The sequence below is a fragment of the Falco punctatus genome (assembly GCF_963210335.1).
Source record: "Falco punctatus genome assembly, chromosome: Z".
In the NCBI taxonomy this organism is placed as follows: domain Eukaryota; kingdom Metazoa; phylum Chordata; class Aves; order Falconiformes; family Falconidae; genus Falco; species Falco punctatus.
Genome location: NC_137586.1, coordinates 48,151,185 through 48,173,295, shown reverse-complemented (window position 1 = coordinate 48,173,295; position 22,111 = coordinate 48,151,185). Strand labels below are relative to the sequence as shown.

General features: G+C 38.1%; 2 protein-coding genes across 20 annotated transcripts in view; one reads left to right on the top strand and one right to left on the bottom strand.

Moving 5' to 3' along the window:
• Nucleotides 1-3,816, top strand: part of SEMA4D (semaphorin 4D) — a 112,286-nt gene extending 108,470 nt beyond the window's left edge. The window contains exon 19 of the mRNA XM_080373034.1: nucleotides 446-3,816. Coding sequence (XP_080229160.1) covers nucleotides 446-864 — 419 coding nt within the window. The 3' untranslated portion in view covers nucleotides 865-3,816. The remainder of the gene's footprint in view (nucleotides 1-445) is intronic.
• The window catches only part of SECISBP2 (SECIS binding protein 2), a 28,013-nt gene continuing 9,616 nt past the window's right edge, over nucleotides 3,715-22,111 (bottom strand). For 10 of the 19 annotated variants that reach the window (XM_080373017.1, XM_080373019.1, XM_080373009.1 and 7 more), the window contains 12 exons: nucleotides 20,105-20,253; nucleotides 19,387-19,545; nucleotides 16,451-16,546; nucleotides 14,582-14,701; nucleotides 13,286-13,418; nucleotides 10,887-11,056; nucleotides 9,220-9,358; nucleotides 8,633-8,762; nucleotides 6,671-6,891; nucleotides 5,774-5,928; nucleotides 5,137-5,338; nucleotides 3,715-4,327 (listed from right to left, as the gene is read on the bottom strand). In XM_080373017.1, the coding sequence (XP_080229143.1) occupies nucleotides 4,221-4,327; nucleotides 5,137-5,338; nucleotides 5,774-5,928; nucleotides 6,671-6,891; nucleotides 8,633-8,762; nucleotides 9,220-9,358; nucleotides 10,887-11,056; nucleotides 13,286-13,418; nucleotides 14,582-14,701; nucleotides 16,451-16,546; nucleotides 19,387-19,545; nucleotides 20,105-20,253 (1,781 nt within the window). In that variant the 3' untranslated portion in view covers nucleotides 3,715-4,220. The remainder of the gene's footprint in view (nucleotides 4,328-5,136; nucleotides 5,339-5,773; nucleotides 5,929-6,670; nucleotides 6,892-8,632; nucleotides 8,763-9,219; nucleotides 9,359-10,886; nucleotides 11,057-13,285; nucleotides 13,419-14,581; nucleotides 14,702-16,450; nucleotides 16,547-19,386; nucleotides 19,546-20,104; nucleotides 20,254-22,111) is intronic. The other 9 variants (XM_080373020.1, XM_080373011.1, XM_080373010.1 and 6 more) reach the window with 6 other exon arrangements.

Here is a 22,111-nt window from a genome sequence, read left to right as displayed (position 1 = left end):
CCCCTTCTTAAGTTCTCAATGGAATGAGGAACCATTAACTATGTAACATTACAGAGAAATGGGGAAATTACAAATGGGACATAGTCAGTTGTATCTCATCATTCTTCTCCCCAGACTTGGTATGATCTAACTGGAGCATTCCTGTACTTCATAGGCGGGTTGAACTCTTAACTTGTAAGTTGTACTTTCTAGATCTTGAATCACAGGTAAAGGCGCTGCATCTGTTTATCTGGAGGCTATAAAGTCTGCTGCAGAGGGGAAGAAACATGACCATTTGAATAGAACTTATTTCCAAGTAACATGAGAGGACGTAGAGCAAAATGAAGGACAAGACGGTGGCTTTAGTTCCTTCTAACCCAATGCTACACAGGAAGTACTGTAACTGAACAGATAACCAATTTACTTCATTATGTAGTTCTGTAATCACCCCTTGTACAATTCTCAGGTAGTGCTGGTCAGGATGGATGGACCAAAGAATTTGATACCTGGAGAAATGCCATTAATGAACATGACAAGATGATGCAAAACTGGAGGGAAACGTGGGTAAGAATTTTTGGAAAAATATTATGTCCTACAGTGCTATTCTACTGGATGTACTACAGTCCCAGTTTTACAAATAGCCTACGAGGCTTCTGCAACCAGATATATTTATATAACGAAGTGATTAGCGCTCCTGTCCCATCATCATTCTTGACCCTCTCTGCTGTAAAATCTGCTCAATCTATGACATGTATTACGGTTATGTCATCTCGCTCCTTCATCCTGCCCAACACAGTAAGTCTGTGTATACTGAATGTATACTTAATTTCATCACGTCCAACCGGACTGCAGAGCCTACTGTCCACCAAAGCTGGCCTTCCTTAAATAAACCCCAGTCCCTACTTTTAACATTTTTCTACTAAGAGTTAGAACAAAGATTACTTTGAATAAGTTTTGGATACAACACATGTTTTTTGCATATGGAACATTAGTATAGGCAACCTTTAAACTCCATTTTAATTTTTAAAGCAGTATTAACACATCATTCTGAACTGTCTTCTTCTTCAGGAGAGCTGCAACAAGATAAACGGCCTCTAACGGACAAAGGAATGAACAGGCTAGGAGAAACATATGCAAGTTAAACTGTACCCAGTACTCTTAATATCACAGCATTCAAAGGGGTATTTGTGAGTGCTAGTGCTGGCAATAAAATCAATATTCAGGAGAATCACCTGAAGCCTCAGGTAGAAGAGGATATTCTTACTGCACCAAAGAACAACTAAGTAACATGCTACAAGAAAGGTGACCCATCCCATACTGTAAACTGTCTCTGGTTTCCTGATGCCAGTTATTTCAGCTTAATGAAAACACAAAAGCTGTCTCAATAAGATTTGTGCTGCTCAAACAATACGGTATGACGTATGGCTTCTGTTTCAAGTTCATTAAGCAAGCCAGTTAATTTTGGGCTTGAGGATCTTGACATAAGATTTAGAGATTAATAATAAGATGTGGATCATGTTTATTTAAAGGCACTTGAACTTCTCTATTTATTTTCTTTTAATATGTTTACCCTTACACTCTGTTCCCAGTGTTTTGAAAAGCATTCCTTTCTGGTGTCAGCAAGTTCATTTGTTCAAACACATTTCCTTTGGCGATAGAGTTTCTGTATCAAATAAAGAACTTCTGACTGATGCTTGAAATATAGATTACAAAGCACCCAAGTTAAAGCAGACTCTAGTTTTTGAAAATTATTAATCTATGTTTTGAGATAACTGTGGTAGCTTTAAAAGAATTGTGTTGAATGAAGTGTAAGACTATTCCTAGCGAACTGCAGATTGAAAATGTGAGGACCTACTCAATCCACAGTAAAATTGTTTTACTGCAGTGCTGTTCAGAGTTTTGTCCTGCTGCATCTAATAAACAAAAGTCTGAGGCATAATTCAAGTTTTCTGTTTTGCCTTCTGAATGGTTTTCAACAATCAGGAAGCAAGTAAGAAGCCACCTAAGATTACACCTTGGGTCCATGGGGACAACTGAAAGCGGAAAGATTTGTACTTATCCTAGGTTATCCCTTAACTGGTAAGATTTAAATTAATTTGTTTCCCACATTGAAGAAAGCATTCTCCTCACTCTACAACCTTCCTGAATGACTTCCCCCCCGTCCCCCCATCCCCCCCCCCAATACCAGACTACCTTGTGGTCACACATGCAGGGTGAAAATTCTTGTACACAAATAATTTTCTCCATTTTTCACATTGGCAATCATAAAATATTGCATTACGGTCAGAGTTTTAGATAAGAATAGCCTGAGTTTTGCCTTATATCTGCAGCAAAGTACTCCAAGTACTAAAAAAAAGACTGGCAGATTTTTGTTGAGCTCAACTTTGTGAAAGAACATCTGTGTAACAGAATTGGTGAACACAACTGTGACCCCTTATAGTAAACTACTTTGCTACATGCTAAGAACAAGAAATAACTCCCTAAGATTCTGAACAATCTGCAATGTTTCTAAAGGAACTTTTCATGCTCTTCTACAGTAATACAAAATAGAAAATATGGTAAAAAAAAAAAGCAGTTAATATGGTCTTCACTGACTGGTTGCCATTCCATGCAGTGACTAGGTTCAGAGAGTTTTGGATGTGTAGCAAAGTAGTGCAGACACAAGCAATAAATCACAACTTACCTCTGGATCAAGGATTACTGGGCTATCGAAAACCATATTTCATCACTGGGATCTGTCACCCTCAATTTCCATTTAAGATTAGAAGAAACTAATACAAAAGGATCACATAACTAGTGACCAACTGTGCATTTCATCTTAAGGCTGGCTTTCCTTAGCAATGTTCTTCCTCAAAACTGACATTTCAAGTATTATTAAATGCCCACCAGAAGAGTTTAAGTCACAACCATACTTTATAGTATCAATATATTGTTAACAGATTTTATACAATTTACATTCTACAAAATTGTTTGAAGTTTAGAATTATTTAAAGTTTTTATATCATGTGTAACTTCACAAGGCAGCTACTTTCCAAAATATTGCACTATAAACGTTCAATATGGTGAAGCACTTACAGGCACACTTCAGAGATGCTGGCAGCAGCACATGGCATCTATATCACCTTTCAGAACAGCTGACATTAGTTACATGTGCATACTCCAATGACTTTCTTTGCATTTGTCCTCTTGGGTCTGCAACTTGTAAACAATGGTATTTATATAGGACATTCCCACTAAGGTGCTCCACCACCATTATGTGCACATTTTGTTTTTAAAATTTTATTTCCTGTAAGGTAAAAATTTTCTCTACCTTAAAAACAAACTGAGATTGATCAAAACCTCTTTCATTTATATATATACTGACACAACCCCAAACTGAAGGAATGAAGAGCCTGTCAGCATGGAAAAGGTACAGACAGGATAGCAGGCTGGTGCATTTGCTGTCCTTCGTACCCTCTACCTTCAAAGCAGGACCTACAATAAACTAGTCTCAGTAGCAGCAGAAACATCATCCCTGTACACTTAATCAATGTTAGAAATCCCATAAACAGAGCATTTTCACTTCAGGAATTTCAGATGTTTGTAGTCCATGCTCTCTGCTTTACACCTGCTGTATGATCCCAGAAGAACAGAATACTACACAGAAGAGCTAACTGGGAACTATGTCATCACGGCCTTCCTTAATTAGTTTCAATCAAGCTGCCTGCCCAAAAGAAAGTGACACTGATGCCAGCCTGCCCATCTGAGCAGGTTTATTCAGAAGAAAAAAAACAAAACCAAACCCACAATCAAAAACCATGTGAAGTTCTTTAAAAAAGAGTTTGAAAAAAAAAATAACCAAGCCCCAATCTTTTGGCTCATGGTATCTTTTTGCAAATAGAACCATCTTTCTAGCAAGTTCTTTTGGTATACTGTATCACTAACAAATCAACGCTAGTCCATAAAACCACTGAAGTTTGTGGGGTTTTTTGACCACTAAACAAAGTCAGTTCAAATGGTTCATGGCTAAGACAATTTGTTGTTCTCATCTGCTATAGTACATCCAAATACATAGAAAGTAAAAGCATTAGCCCGTGCCTCCTGTGCTCCAGTGTGCATTTTGCTTAAAGTGATTCAGAGCAGTTTACTTGGCTGAGTTCAGATACTTCTTAAATTTAAAACCTTAAATTTACTTTACTATCCTATTCCTAAAGATCTGGAAAAAAGAAATAATGAAATGCCCAATCAGATTGGATCTGGATTTACTGATGCTCTTCTGAATTCACTATCACGTCAGTAGTTGCACTCTCTTCCAGTTCCAGTGCATATGGGTTATACTCTTCTTCAAGTTTTCTCTTCCAGATTTTAACTAGGGAATATTGGAATAAAATAAAAACAAACAAACAAAAAAACAAAAACAAAATAACAAAGAGGTTACTGTATAATACTTGAGGAAAACTTCAAGTGAAAAGTCACACTGATTCTCTCCTTCCTCCTCAAAGTGCTGAGGTAAATTAGCAAATGGGCTTGTTAGCATGTATACCACACGACATCAGATGACACAAGAAAGAATACTTTGGAGTGATGTAATCCATTAAGGTCCTTGCACCCAGCCCCCTACTCAAGCAAGAGTAACTCTGAAGGTGGATCCAACTTTAAAAAAGGCTTGGAACTTCTCAAAACTTTCAAAGCACTTTTAAGTTGCCTAGTATCTTGATTACTGTTATTGGCTGGTAACTATATGAGCAGAGCTGGAGAAAAGTATTTTAAGAAGTGGGAGGCCTTTATAAAACATGAACACTTATGGACAGAAAGCTGCATCTCCAACAGGCTTCAATACGAAACTGAAGTCCACCACAGAGTTACAGAGTATGCACTTGTAGAAAAACACTTCATAATTTTTTAACAAACATAAATAATAAGGAGCCTCTGTTAAACCTCCTCTGACAAAGCAATGAGTACTGCTTGCCATCGGTGGATTTCAGAGAAGAATTTTCTCTAAGACTTTCTCAGCAAGAGTTGACCTCAGGTTTATAAAATTTGGAGAGGGGGTACACCACAGAAAAGCAGAATTTCCCCCTCTACTAACCACGTAAGTGTCAGGTGTCATTTGTTCCACTGCAAATTGTAGAACTCAAAGAGCCCTTTGAATGAAGAAACAAGTCGGTAAATACTCACTATAATTAGGTACATCCTCATCAGAGTCCTTGAAAGATGTTTTACCCATTTCTGATAAACTATTTTTTTCATATTCTGTGGCTGAGATGCTGGGTTGGGTTTCTTTTAGTCCTCCTTCAGCTTCTTTCTCTAAAGCTGCTATCATATCTTTGTAGGCTTTCCTGGCCTCTGTTGTCAATTGTACCATTCTATGAAAATGGTCCTGTGGAAATAAACAATATTTGTAGAGCTTAAATCATATAGTAACTTCTCACATTTCTATGACAAACTGTAATGAATATTCCTTATTAGAAACATACGTTCACATATAAAAGCTAAGCAGCTAAGTACCACATAAAGACATGAAAAACAAGCCATTTATAAGCATTTACAAAAACACCAATCCTCTAGAAAAAAAACAACGGACTGGAAAGAGATCTAGATGAAGAGGATGTCAGGAAGAGATGGCCAAACTACTTGTTTTGAACAGTGTTAAGTGGCTATAGTTCCAAAACAAAAAGAATTTTTCATGTAAGCCACTGACCTGGGATAAAGAGCCTAAGTGTACAAAAGCAAAACAAACAAAACCTTAGAGTATTTCTTCTCCCGTTACAGGTAAAAAATAAACAAAACCACGAACCTACACATTTCAGCTTACCTGAGCCCCATCATAGCTAAAAATCCCCACCACACTCACAGGCACTGCTTTGTTCACACAGCGGCCTAGAGCCTTGCGATTAAGGGCAAAAACAAATGGGATATTCTGTTCACAGGCACAGTCGATAATGTTGTGTAGAGTCTCATCCAACCCACCTAGAACAGACAGTAGAATTAGCAAAGAATGACACTATTCAACCTGAATGTAACTACTGGACAGTACTGACAAAAGACAGCAAAAATACCCCAAGATTATGGATGCATTTTGAAATTACGAGAGCCTCTAGGAAAAAATACATGGATCTCAGTAACAGCATCAGATCTCAATTTCTAAATGACAGTTTGTCTTCTTGTTTTTCTCAGTTCTTAATTAGCAGTATCCTTGGACTGCTACTGTTCTGCATTTTGTTGTATGTATAGTATAGTCTAATCTGGTATTAAAAAAATGCCCAGCTGCTAAGAAATTATTTGAAAGTTAATAGAAAGTAATGATAATAATTGCAACAAACGCTAACCAAACGGTCACTGACAACTTACAGCCAATCGGTGGCCTAAAAGAGACTGACAGCAGGACCTCTTGTGGTGGCACAGCAGGCATCGGCAACCTCTGCCTTCCCAGCTGTGCCAGTGCAACCTGCTGTGCAACTGCACTGCACATCAATACCTAAATGGATCCTGGTGTCAGGTAACCTCCCCCACCCCAGACAGCTTGACTCAGCTCACCCTTCAGCTGCACAGCAGCCAACAGCCTGAAGAAAACAGGCATCTTTGTATGACTGGATTTCAAAGGCTATTCAAATAAGTTCCTCCAATAATAACTCCTGCCAGCATATCGAGTCTGCTTTTTTGCATTTCTTTTATTTAACGAACATTATTATTTTTTTTTAAACTTATTTACCCTTTGACTGAATCTTTTCGCAGTTAGGAGAGATGATGACACACTTCAGTTTTTTCAGCTTCAGATGTTTCAGAACTTCTCTAAGACCCATAACAAGCCTGCGTTTTATCTTGGCCTTTACTGGGTCTTTCTGATACAAGCGATCTTGGAAACGAACCAGTTCTTTTAAGAGATCTGTCACACAACTGTCAACTTCTTTACTAAGTACCTGGCTGCAGTAACTGGAAGAAAGAATCAATTAAATGTTAAACCCCCTAAAATTAAAACTGTAACATAAATACATAATATGTAAAATATAAATAGTTTACCTTCTATTCTATGTCCTTATAATTTTTTCTGTTTCCACGCCAAACACACTTGATATATACATAAAAACAAAAACTTACTTTTTTCAGTGGCTGAGAACTTACAGAAGATTTTTTTACTTGTGGTGTCTGGCTCCCCTACCAAACTTTACTAAAAATACATACACACATGTACACTAAACCTATACCAATAAACATATACATACACATTTTTATAGTGAAGCATTTTTCTGAAAGCATTAATTCTGACCTCATTAAATCCAAGTACAGCAACCAAAGTATAACATTCTTACTTATTTCTATAAATACAAGGCTACTTATAACAAAGATGGAAACCTGGATCAAATTCCTCCTCCTCCTCAGGTTCGTATTTTTTGTCTGTCATCCTATTTCACTTATCAGACTACAGCCTTATGGTGTTCATAAAGACAAACCCAGATGTACTTCACCCTTCTAGTATTCCCTGGGAAAGATCAGGGTTCCAAATTATTTTCTTCTGCCCATCTTTTACACAAAAAATCATTCGGTAAAGATGACTCTACAGAGAAAACTAAAGATATCTCAATTGTGCAGTCAACAGAAAGATGTCAAGTGGCAAATATGATATGGTAAGACCTATCCTGGATCTTAAAAGATACAATTATCTCAAAATGTTAAGGTACAAGAGTTTATTTACTATTTTGATTCCGTTTCACTAAGTCTCAAAAACAAGTCTACTAAAACACTGAAGATTTGTGTTGTGAAAACTAGGAAACTGAAAAATTTGTGTAAAAACAAAATATTCTAAGCTTTGCTGAATGCTCTACACCCTGTATGTAATAGGTAGGACCGACTTTCCCTGTACAAGTTCAACCCAAACTGTGTTTTCAGTAAAACAGTGTGGCAAAGACACCAATTACTTGATTTTTAAAGCAACTAAAAGTTAAATTAGAGCTAACACACGGCATCAGGGAGATAAAGAACAGCTGTATCAATATCAGCTATTACTATAACCTGAACTGCAAAAAGGCCAGCGGTGCCTTTATGGGAGGAAAACTACAAGTTAAAACACTGCTTACCTAAAGCAACTGTTATAATCTGTCACTGGATCTGTGATCTCTTCACATATAGTAATGATTATTTCTTCTTCTACAGGGAAACACGTATACATGCTTGTTTAAAAAACCTAAAAGTATTTCTACATAGTAACCCATAAATCTTCCCTTTATTTCTTTGCTTAGCTACAACATGAAAATGTCATCTAGCTAGTCATAGTCTTTACATTTTTGCCATTTGGTTTGGCAGCAGAAAACCAAAGTACAGGCTAAAAATAAGTAAGATGGACTACTCTGGTAGTAAGCTGGCACTCCCATTTATTTAAAATAAGATACTTTAACAGCAGTTCCTTTTCCTTCCTTAGCCTCTAATGAATTTCTGATCTTTTTTTCTTTCAAGAAACATGTGTTTTGAAGTGAGAATTACAACAATGTATAGACTATTTCTCTGGACATAATTTCTTTGTGTGTCAGCTTCCAAAAAAACAGGGAAAAAAGGTATTTAGAACCTTCAGACAAACCTCCAAGTAGTGTTCCACAGAATGCAACTGAAGTATCTTGTTTGAAAAATGCCGTATCAGTCACACTGTGGAAAACCAGACATCAATACAACCAATACTTACTCTCTAAAATTCCTACTATGGATTTTTGGAAGACGGGAAGTTAGCTGCTTTGAAGTCATAGAACCTTCTGTGGAATCCTTGATCCCGGTGCTCTCCAGAAGCACTTCAGCAACTTGCGTTACAGGAACTGCTATCAATGTAAATGAAGATACTTCAATGAAAAGACAGAACAAAAAGCACCATGACAAGACTAACTTGTTGAGTACCTCTTGAACAGTCATTACTTCAGTACTCTATCAGTCTGCGGTAGCAGGGGAACAGGTCATATGTTTGTTTCTCTCTTAGTTTTTATTATTATACCTCTTTTTAAACAGACTGCCAGAGAGATGCAAACACTTTCATTACAACACATAATCCAACAGGCATAGAAGTGTGGAACAGTAATCAGAATCCCAATTACTCAAGTACATTGGCTGTCAGCTTTGGCACACTTCAAACTCTACATAAGCCCAAGATGAATTCTGGCAAATTCTGAAGTTATAGTTTTTATTTGGCAGTATTTGCTACACATTTTTGAAAGTACTAAGCATGCTTCCTCTCAAATCTCTTATCTACATATGGTATTATAGCCTTCTCCTGAAAGATACCTGCTTGACTATCCTGTAGAAGCGTTTTATCCTCAGCAACATTTTCTGCAGACTTACAAATATTATCTCCATCTTTCGGTACTGCTGTCTGTTCTAACAGGTGCTGCTGTTTTCGTTGCTCTCTTTCTTTCAGAATAATCTAAAATAAAAAAGAACATATAAAACTCAAATAAATTAAATGTTACCGATAACAAAGCACCTTCTCTTACCAAGTGGTTACATATAGACCATTCATAAAGAAGTTTGACACTATCATCCAAATTTTACAACATTTGAGGTTTTTTTTTTTAATTTGCACATAAAAAGAAGGAAAGATATTCCCTAAATTTACATAGAAAAGGACTACTTCTTTGACTACCAGGGTTTCAGTGGAGAAAATAATTACTAGGGATCAACAAGTGCATAACTAAATTTAAAGTAATGAATTGCTTGAATACAGAGAAGTAGGTGAAAAAGTTTCCCTCTTTATCCTTCAGACTGCCAATTGGCCGGGGGCGGCGGGGGGAGCGGGGAAGTGTAGCGAGAGCACATGTGGTGCATGCACAGTTACTCTTTCCTTTTACTCCCTGGTTACAAATACTGTGTCAGTCTATCAGACTGCTGTCTCTGAATTTGCTGTTTGAAGCAAAAGAATAAATTACCAAGGATAACTGAGCTGTATGGTAGATGGAAGGAAGGAGAGCAGGACATGTGCTGGATCCAAACATGCTACTGCAGGTAAAAGCAATCATCATTTTCCTGAAACATACTTCTTTCTCTGCTTTCATAGCTGCTAAGAAGCAGTCATTGTATATGTGACTGCTACCTCAGCGCATCTACCCCAAATTCTTAATTAATTATATCACAGAATCTAATTGCAAAAGTAAATTTCTCCATTTGCATTTGTGAAAGACGAACAAAGAACAAAAATAAGCTCCATACCATACTCGGAACATAGATATTTCACAGACAAAGCAATTTTCATCTTCTCAAACTTACTTTGGAAAATAGATGGCATGAAGACAGTAGAGCCAGAAGACACAGTAATGAGAATCATCCCCCAGGTTTTGTTATATGTTGTTTATATTGTACAGTTCTCAAATTCAACTAAGCAGCACAGAATGACCCTAAACTACCTTCACTAGCTCCATAAGAATTGTTCCAGACCATGAAGTGGCATCTCAAAATCCTTCGTATAGAAGACATGACAGGAAGCAACATGAATGGGCAAAGAAGAAAGATACAAGAAAAACTGCCAGGTGGATCTAACACTAATTGCTGCAGAATTAGCTGAAGTTCTGGTTGGAAGAGCACAGAAACATTAAATACTACTTCTGTTTGACCCATTCTCCCCAGCCCTGCAAATAAGCATATCTTGTCCAAACCAAGTAAACTTCTTTGGATATTCCCTGTATCAATGATGCATGGACACTTTTGTAGTGGTACTTCTTCAGCTATCAAGTGATTTAACTGAGAAAATACATTTTGGGAGAAATTCTATATAATAGTAAGACTCCCCTATTCCCCTCCACCCTCCTCTCCCCTTTTTTAAACCAAGGAAAGCTACAATTCAATTTAGACAAGCGGACACTGAGATGCAGATCTCCACATCAGAAGTTTAACAGACTCAGTATAGTACTGAGGTTACACTAGCCTCTATCCTACTATTTAAGGAAAAATATGAGCACCTTTTTAAGAGGTGTTGGTCTCTTTGCTTTAGGGACTTCTCTCTGTTTCCCTTTCTTTACCAATGGAGCGCTGGAATCCAAAGGGTTATGAGGCATCTTTCCCTGGTTTAAACGGTGACTTTTTGTGGCTGTAGCAGGTTCTTTAGAAAGCAATGGTATGGCACCACCAACTGAGATTAACAAAAAAAAACCAAAAAAAAAAAAAAAAAAAAAAAAGAGAAAAAGTCTGCATCAACTATAACAAGTACCCAAACAAGAATCCAACACAAGTTTAATGACTGGATTAGGACTACTGTACACATACTAAATTTCTGTTGTGTTTCTATTAAAAATATTTATAGGCAATCCTATGTCATTAAACAATGTTTTTAAATTAAGATACTCCTCCCAAAAGACTGATATGTCCTCTACTGTTATTATACAACTAGAATCACAAGCTCTGTCCCTGAATTCTCAAAATTTTGGCAAAACAGTGCACTCCAAGCTATCTTCAACACCACCATGGCTTAGTAAACCTTCGGGAATCTCCATGTTTCATGGTAGTGGCACTTCCTCCTCCATAGATACTGTACTGCGTTAAGATAAATACTGAGTTGCAGTATTACAGATTTTAGACTTAATTGCTGTAAATAATCTGAAGCACTTACTCCTACCAATTGTTAAAGCTTAATGAAGTTGAAGTTAATTTTCAGATGGGCAATGAGTAATGCAAAGCTACAGCTAAGTCTCAGCAGACTCTCAACTATCTAATTTACTTGCATTTTTCAGCGGGTTTAGAGCACAGAAGATTTAAACAACTGGCCAAGTCACTGAAGCTGGACCTTCCAAGCCATGACCTCACACCCTAAAAACTACTCTCCTTTTTCAAGTCGAAATCAGTAGGAATTGCTGTATCCTGAGAGCACTTTGTCAAACTTCAGTTACCTGCAATATAAACCAGGTTACATTAGCAAGCCAATGAAGAGGATGATGCAAGTATCAGTGGAATGAGCTTCAACCTTTGTGCAGCCCCTCCTCTCTAAAAAACACCCAAAGCTTCTGACAGCTTGTCTTAAGCCATCTTCATTTACTGTGCTGTTCCATCCATACATTATTTACAAAATGAAGTGGAATAAGGTAACTTTTGTCTGCAGCCATACTGCTTGCCCTCCTTGCTCACTCTGCTCCTCTGGTTGCAGAGGTCAGCACAATGCCACTTCACAAACTAAAGTTACATTTTGGTACACACCAATTTATTGGGTGTGTTGAATGTTAAAAAAAGCTATAAAGCTGAGTTAACATTTGCCTTTTATTTCCAGGTTACAAACATGACACATAATATTTCTTCTGCTGCAGATTCAGACACAGGCAATTTAGTATTGGAGAATAGGTATTGTGACCCATACCTTTTGCGCTCTACCCTCTACTCACCATTCCATGCACTATATAATTTTGTAGGAACAAAACTGGTTATTAGCACCTCTGCAGCACCGATTTTAACTGACTCATATGAAGAAAAGAGCTCAATTGCAGAAAAAGAATTTTAAAAAGCATCTTAAAGTTCTCTCAGTTAATGAAGGGGGGGGGGAAATTCATCAACGCTCGGTATTTTGAGCTTTTTATTTAAAACTTCAGCTATCATACATTGTGAGATTAATTCTCTCATGATTACCTCTCTTTCTGAAATAATTTTTTTAAAACTTGTTACTGAAATAAGGAGAGAAATTTTATCATTACAAAATTCTAGCAAACATCATGCTTCCTTTTGCAAAATATTCTGAATATAGCCAAGGCTAAATTTTGACCTACAATGAAAAAGACACCAAGCTATTTGTTTCTGCTTCCTAGTTATGCATCCACAAGGTCTGAAAGATTCTCTCCATCACCCTAGCATTTTGTTAACAGCAGTTACTTCACAATCATCAGATATGGCAGAACTCATCCTTTGGCTTGGGCTGATTAACCCTGTGTTGGCAACGCAACTTTTTCACTGAAGTTACAGCTCTAGGATTTCTAGCATCAGAACACCGTAAGAAAACCTTTGTTACTGTGAAGCCCCTTCCTGCAGGTTCAGATCACAACAGCAACACACATATTTAAGACAAAGCAAAAACTTCAACAAACATTAGTATTCTCATCAAAGCTAAAGTTCAATCACCTCTAATATTTACAAATGGTATTCTTTTAGAAATCATTGTCCTGAAGATTTTTCTTTCCCCAAGTCTTCCCAAGCAATTTAGACTACCATATTTTTTTACAGTTTCTTTTTAAGAACCTTCATTTGCTCTCATATGTTGTGACCTGTGCTTCTGCCTGCATGTTCACAAATCATTAGAAATCAAAAATCAGGCTATATTTAGTGTTTGAATATCTAAAAACAGTTCAAGTTGAAAGAAAGGCAATTTCATTGTAACCAATACCTGAAAACACCACAGGTTTAGAAGACTGCTTTGACTTCTCTGTTTGTTGCTTCTGCTCCAAGACTGCCAGCATGCCACCCAAATCCAGTTGCACAGGAATCTGACTCTTCTTACCACTGCTCCTGGATGTTTCCTGAACAAGTTCAGTACCAATCAGTAATGGTTTCCATTTCAGAATGTAAAGACCGTTATTTTGTCTGGTGTATTTGTAATACACTCTTAACGCCTTCATCCATTGTAATTTTGATTTTTTACTTGATTCAATGAAAGCATTTTGATCAACTTCAATGTGAAAAGTAAAAAAAATCACAAACCATTCAAAAAACATTTGAATAGCTACCGGAATAAAGCATAAAAGTATAAAGTCTTTAATAAAGGAGGTGCTACATGTCAAACTCCCACTTTGGTCAGACTGCCACCTACCTCTGAAAAACAGAAAAGGCTTACCAAAATTGAAAGTTTTGTTAAAAGCAGTGAATCTTCCAGGATATGTGATTGTAATATACATCATTATCTTCAATGCCTTATTAACAAGAGAGGTCATCACCTTTAAGTACCACCTCCTTATAAGCAGTAACCTGTCTGCTTTGAACAGTAGGCAAAAGCAGTGTCCCAACACTTAGTACCACATTTAAGGATTCAGAATATACAAAAATTACAAATAAATAATCTAGCAAAGACTATGAAAGGGCAAACTTAGCAGAACATGCTAAGGAAGTGACTCTAAGATTCTGTACTTCTAGAAGTCTTATCCTGGAGGATCAATTCACTATAGCTTTTGTTACAATAGGGTTAAGGAATGTCACCTCCTTCTGAGCCTAGGATCTCATCTTGCATCAGAGCTATACTAGAACCTACTCAGCACAGAACTACTTACTGACTTCACTGCTGCTTTGTATTTTTCCTCCTTGCCCCAAGCTAAGTGGATCTCCTTGCCTCCTTGTCTTAATCTGGCAGAACCACTTTTAAGATGTTCCCAACTCCTTAGGACAATCAGGTTGGACTGGATTTATGCCATGATCAAGTAATACAGGTGGAAGAAAAATTCCTGGTATCTGAAGCTTGCAGACATTAATGAAAAGCTAGAATTTTTCCCTAAACACTGTATCATAAACTGGAGGCTAGCCAATTATTACAGTGCTTTTAATCAAGAGGATCTTGTCACTTATCTCAAATTATGAGCAACAAAGTACAAATACAATCACAGATGAGCTTGGACTTAGTCTTATATTTAAATATACTAATTTCCTTTGTCATTTTGAGTTGCAAACTTGCTTTCAACATGAATTGATTTACCTGTGTTTTCTTTCTTTCTAATATAGAAGATGAACCTTGCTTCCCTGACAGTCCATCCACCTTGGGAGTTCCATCCAGCACGGGAGACAAACCATACCAAGGCTCATCAGGGACATGAAACTTTGAAGTTTAGAGACAAAGGTTGACAAGGAGGAAAAGAAAATTAAAGACACATGGGAAAGGGTAAAGATGATTTTGATTTCAAATGGAACATAGACAGTGGGATTGAGTACAACCGTCAACAAGTTTGTGAGTGACACCAAGCTGAGTAGTAAAGTTGAAATGCTTCAGAGAAGGGACGCCACCCAGGGTGACCTTGACAGACTTGAGGAGTGGGCCTGTGTTAACATTACCAAGTTGAACAAGGTGAAGTGCAAGGTTCTGGACCTGGGTCAGGGCAATCCCCAATATCAGTACAGGCTGGGGGATCAGTGCATCGAGAGCAAGCCTGCAGAGAAAGACTTCGGGGTGCTGATGGATGAAAAACTGGATGTGAGCCAGCCATGTGTGCCTACAGTCCAAAAAACCAGTTCCCTCCTGGGCTATGTAAAAAGAAGTGCAGCCAGTAGATCAGGGAGGTGATTCTCCCCCTCAACTCCATTCTCATGAGACCCCACCTGGAGTACTGAATCCAGCTCTGGGGTTCCCAACGAGAGAAAGACATGGACCTGTCTGAGGGGGTCCATAGGACAGCCATGAAAATTGTCAAGGGGGCTGGAACACCTCTCCAATGAAGAAAGGTTGAGAGTTGGGGCTGTTCAGCCTGGAGAAGAGAAGGCTCTGAGAAGACCTTATTGTGGCCTTCCAAAAGTATGAAAGGCTGCTATACTACTTTAATCAGACCAATCATTTCCTTCCTTTTTTTCTCATCTGGAAGGAAAAAACAGCAGGGCAGCTTCATTATCAAATTTGTTACAGAGGAGTATAAGCAACTTAATGATCACGTAAGCTTTGAGAGATTATATCCCACTTCACATTTACAAAAAAGGTTTCTTTCATTTGAGGTGCAATTCTGCATAGCAATTTCTTTGTAACAAATGTGGTCTGAATGATTACTGTGCCTTTTCCTGTTCATTCTTCCTGTCAATGCAATTTACTGCCTCAAAGAAAACAAGGTTGTTTGTTTTTTTTTAAACCACTAATATTCACAGTGAAACAAAACCAAGGACAAAAATTTCTAGCAGCAAAACCAGTTTCAAATCAACAGAAGCTTAGAACTTCACCTTTATTATTTATTTGCTTTGCAAGAGCAATCATATTTCCAATCCTTGTGATTTATTTAATATGGGAATGAACCCCAAACATAAATCTCCAAATTAATCCTTAGGATTTATTTCACTCATGTAAAAAAAAATCCAAAACCAAAAAACCCCCTCATATTTATAACTGATGTTAGATTCAATTTCTTACCCTCACACAGTTTGAGAACAAAGCATTACACTGTTCAGATGCCCTTGAAATTTGATTATATGAACAAACAGCAAAGGCAGAAAGTGAAAGAGTCTCACTATTATTTTTATGAAATGCAAAATCAAACTAGAACACTACCTGTAGGAAAATAAACTACATAGACACAATCAATCTCAACTAACCTCCGAGTATAAACAACAGAGGTGTCTATGTCGGAAGGTGTAGCCCAGCAGTTCAGAGACCAAAAAGGTATCACCTTTGGAATGGTATGAATCTACTCAATACAGTGAGCAGCTCTTCACAGTCCACATAGTGTCTAAGGGGACTGCCAAGAGCAAAGCCTCGTATCATAAGCACCTACATCTAATCACAAGAATTCCACCTTTAGTCCCACTTAAAACTTTCAGTCTTTTCCTCCTTATTTTCTTAACATTCAGATAATGTTGTAAGATTACTTACTTCAGACTGCTTTCTGACAAGAGTAGACGACTTCTGAGATCCTAGCCTGTTTCTCCTATCAGAAGCAGCTGCCAAATCAGGAAACTCCTCAGCATCCTAAAAAAATAAATCAGAAGATGATTTCATAAGAACTATTAAGTCCATGTTCTCAAAATTGATTTTTCTACATTCAATTTTCTCCCTGTTTCACTGTACAAAAATTCAGAAGCCAAGTGCAGTGTCACCAACTATAATGAGCACTACAATGGTTAAGTCATTTATGCAGCAGCTAATTCAGGGCTGAAAGAGCTTACAAGGGAAACGCTTCCAACTGCAGCTTGCTATTGCTGTAAGCTAATAGAAATAATTAGAGGTAAATATCTCCTAAAGGATTATTTTTCAGATCATTTAATAGCCTTACAAACAAATTCCCTCTTCTTCCAGTAGTCTCCACCTGTGCAATTCTTCCTTAAACATGTGAGTGGTGAAGAACAAAAAGGGCAGGCAAAAGGGTAGTAACTCTTGACTACAGTATGGAAATAAACAGATAAATCACTCAAGCGATTATGCAGGCTTAGACGGGAGAGTAAGTTTTATTAGTAAAGGATACATTATCCGGACTCCAGATTAACTAAGTGCAGACAGGCTGGAGCTTGCTCCACACTGGTCACTTTATAGCCACTATCTCAACCATAATGATACTCATCCACCAGCTTGGTTTTCATTCAATTGCTTCTCCTCCCACTTTCCGAGACACATTTTTAGCTGTGATACAATACTACTGAACATACTAACACTCTGCAGCCCAGAAGATTTAATTTAGTAAGTTCAAGCTCGGAAGCTCTAGCATAAGGACAGACACACCTCATTACTATTTTTGAAGAAGCATGGAAGTATGCCAAAAGATGACTGCAAGAAAGGGAAAAATGTTTGATAAACACATTCTTCCTGCTTAGGGACATCTTGAACAAGAGGTAGTACCTTCACATTTAAACAGCCCTCACTAAAATTAAATTTTTATTTGGGTCTGTCCAATCACATACTGAATTAAAATTAACTTCTGGCATTTGCAACATCCTGTAGTAAAAAGAGTAATTAAAATCTAGCACTCGGTGTAAAATTACACCTCCATATATTTACTCTTAATTCACTAATTAGGACATCAAATAATTTCCTTTTTATTTCCTTATCAGTTCTGATTCCCACTTAACCATCTATCTTACAGACTGAGAAGTCAGTTTATTCAGTCTTGCCTCCCACAGAAGTTGCTTCATACCTTTTCATTATTTTTGGAGCCTTTGGTCTATCTTTTTTAGTTCAAGTATGTGTATTTTTTTAAGGAGTGGCAGAAACACAAAAAACCAAAATCCACACCATCTTTAGACTGGACATGTCCTGGATTTATGTAATATCATAACCCATTTCCTTTTCTGTTTTCTTAGTAATTCCCACCACTGTTTGCACATTTGACTAGTACTACCAGGACTGACAGGATTTACAATAGCAGCTTCATTTTTTTCCCCCTCAGGGAAAATAACTAGCTCAGGGCCTACCACTGTGTATGGTAAAACAGGATTACTCTTCTCCAAATGCATCCATTTATGCTCATTAACAGTGTATATAAATGAATGACTTTTATAAAACTAGCAAGCAAACCAATATACTGCTCTGGATAGCACCTATCTGCACATAGCAGAACTTTCTCAAACCTCCTGGGTGCCAGAAGTTCCACATGTATGATCCTTTCATGCCTTTTGCTTTCAAGAGCTTCATACAAGCATCTCACCCATTTTTCAAACCGATGAGCACACAAGAATTCCCAGCAAACCGCAAGGGTCTGCAAGCTATTCCTCCCTGCCACAACAGATGCTGCATCTACAGCATGAATTTCAGTGCAATGCGTATGTCCTGTTCCATGACTCCATACCATTTTATCCCCATTTTTGTCTTCAATAGCCTAATTACCTTCCTACTATTCTCCATGACTCCTGCCATTCTCTTTTCATTTAGATGGTAAGTCATTCACAGGTCAGACGTTGTATGGTAGCACACAGTAAAAATTGATATGTTCTCATTAGAGAGAGAACACGCAGATCTTTGATTCTACCCACAACTCCCTAACACAGACATCCATAACCAGTCATTTCTTCATTTCTTGTGCTGTTCCAGGATAACAAACGACAAATGAAAAGAAAGTGTAGCCACAGTTCTGCTCCATGTTCCATGTTAAAATGTACAGAACAGAAGCCAGCCAGGAATGCTTCTTTATGCTGTCATTTCACAGACGGATCATTATGTACACTAGAGCAAACGTATAAATAAACACATGTACACGGTGCTGCCCAATACTGGGCTTTCAGTGAAGCAGTGTTAAACCACAGACCATACAACAATTCTCTAATGTGGAGCGTCTAAAGCCCTCACAATATCGATACAAAAAGTTTCAAAATACTACTCTGCTTACTTATTACAGCTATGTGAATTTAGAAAAACACCTGGAACTAGCAATCAGCAAGCAGTGACAACTGTGTTACACAGAAATTGCTCCCAGATGCAAGATGGGTAGAATTGTAATACTAGTACCATATTCTTTAAAACTGTGGCACGCTATGGTACCCAGCGCTTGTGCTCTTTGCTTTCTGCAACAGTTACTACAGAGTATTTTCCATTTAGGAAATTTGACTTATTTTTGTTACCTGTTAAAATCCAGACTCTCTGACTCATCATTCCATATTTGCTCCTAAGCCTCTTTGCACTCCTCTGTGCTCACTGAATATGTAAGTCAAAAAGCATAACTGTTCCCTACCGGTAATTTCTGACAAACATGTCAACTGAAACGGACCTGAACCAACACCCCCTAAAAATGGGATATGAACTTAAATTGGTACAAAGCTGTGTTAACATTCAGTGTTTCAATATACTCATAACATGTATCAACAAAAACCTCTTCACTGTACCTCAATCCTTGGTGGTTCCTGTATAGTAGTAGATTCATTTTGAGGTTTCTCTACATCAGTAGGTGACTTTGTTTTTTTCTTCTTCTTCTTCTTCTTTTTCTTCTTTTCTGACCCTTCTTCAGGCTCAGTTTCACTAGCATCATTTTTTGTTTCTGACTGCTGAAAAAATCATAAGGCGTGACCATCAGAAATTGATTTATTCCAATACTACCTACCAAAATAAATGCAAGTGATGACAACTGCACAACTAAAAGGTATCTTAATCAGTCCAGGCTAGGACATTAAATGGACAAGCAAAATTCAAGCTCTCTTTAGAAATTCAGAGCTACTGCAAAAATTCTTCATTTGAAGCCCATTTCACAGTTATCAGAATGTATTGGAACTATTGAGATCTCAGTAGGAAACATCCTCTCAAATAAGGCAAGAGTTCCACGTTTCACGTCTCATTCTGAGGATCAGAAAACTGAAAAAAGTCCAGCCTAAAAGTTGGAAGTTTGTGTTGCTGGAGTGGCACTGTCTTTTTGACACCTTGTTATTCTTTTCCACTACAAGAGAAGAAAAAGTCTAATAAGGACAAAGTAACTTTATACTACTTCTTAAACACTACATTAGAAGTGGACACTGTACAGCGCCTAGGAAAAATACGGCAGTAACTCATACCAAGACACACAATCACACAGTGACATAAATTAGTTTAGAACAGACAATTCTCAAGTACCTTTGCTTCACTATCCTGCTTTGCTTTGCCTCTGGAAAGACCTTCAGATGCTGGTGATGACACAATTTTCTTTGGGGGCTGTGAAAGTACCATGGCCCAAGACACAGGTGGCTGAGCAGAGCCATCTACAGGTGTTTCAGGCAATGCTGCTGAGACAGAAAGTGATATACAAAGATGTCTCAAAAAATATTTTTCTTATATTCAAAAGAAAAAGGATCAGTAATTAATAAATCAAGGATTAGAAAATACAGCAAAGCCATATTCCTTCTGAGGAAGGACTGAAATAAGACACTGGGTCACACATTTCATTTCTCCAGAAAGCTTTCTAGAATTGTAACTACTTATGTTATCCAGCACTATCTACATATATTTAGCCCAATTAAATTATAATTGAAATCTATACTGTGGCATAATAGCTACGTACAATAATTCCATGCTAATTTTCTAAGCTATCTTTATTTAAAATAATGCATTTCTGCTACATTTACATACAAAATTCCTTCAATATTTATCCGACTCAGTCACACAGCTTTCATGTAAAGGTCCCACCAGTATTTTCTACTTTCTAAAACCCTCCCAGTTTTACAGACATATGCATCAGCTGAAAGACTTCCTTAGTATACAAGAATTTTACCTACTACGACTCAGAGGTATCAATGTTTTGAAAGAACTCACAATTTATTTTGTAAATATTCCTAACACACAACAAATACCGAACAAAATCTCAATTTTTCTTTAGGAATGAGAAGAAGTTTCACTGAACAATTAAACAGCATATTGGGTTTACAACAGCAAGGCTTTGGTGGCGGAGGGAGGCTGCAGGGGTGGCTTCTGTGAGAAGGTGGCCACTGCAGCCCCAGCCGGCTCCAAAGCAGACCCACCGCCAGGCACAGCTGAGCCAGTCAGCGACACTGGTGGCATCTGTGTGATAACATATTTAAGAAAGGGTAAAAAACACTGCGCAGGAGTTTTGAGACAGAGGGATAAGAAATGTGAGAGAAACAGCCCTGCAGACACCAAAGCCAGTGAAGGAGGAGGGGGAGGAGGTACTCCAGACGCTGGAGCAGAGGCTCCCCTGCAGCCCCTGGAGAAGACCATGGTGGAGCAGGCTGTTCCTGCAGCCCTGCAGAGGAGCAGAGAGGAGCTGCAACAAACTGACTGCAACCCCCATCACCCTGTGCTGCTCTGGTCAGGGAAGAGGTAGAACAGCTGGGAACGAAAATGTGAAAATGAGCTCTGGAAGAGGAGTGGAGTAGGGGGGAAAGAGTTTTCAGGGTTTTTTTGTTTCTCACAATCCTACCCTATTTTTAATTGGCAACAAATTAATCTTCACCAAGGCACATCTGCTTTGCCCGTGATGGGTGACTAGTAAGCAAGCTCTCTGTCCTTATCTTGACCCATAAGCTTTTTTACCTTATTTTTTCCTCCTGTCCTGCTGAAGAGGGAGAGTAAGAGAACAGCTGGGTGGGAGTCTGGTGCCAGGCAAAGCCAACGCAGCACAAACAGCTACTTAACTCTGGGTGACAGGAATTCAGGATAGTGTGTAAGGAAAAAACATTATCAGATCATAGAATGGTTTGGGTTGGAAGGGACTTCAAAGATCATCCAGTTCCAACCCCCCTGCCATGGTCAGGGACACCAGGCGGCTCAAAGCCCCATCCAGCCTGATCTTGAACACTTCCAGGAATGGGGCATCCACAGCTTCTGTGGGCAAGATGACTTTAAGTTTTCTGGAATACCTTTATCTTTACAGGGCCCTTCAGGGCACTTCAGCAGATTAACCTGTCCTTTCTGAATCTTTACTGATGTCACTGGAAAATAATGACCGAACTGTCCAGACTGGTGTGTGTCTATGTATACAAAGAAATCCAGTGAGGAGCACTTGGACAATTCAATGCGTAATGCATGCAATGCCCCCGTGACAGAGTCCTGCTGAACAGAACCTTCTTAAACACAATTCCAGATTCAAGTATTTCAATTAAATTTAAATACACAAAATACTTGAAA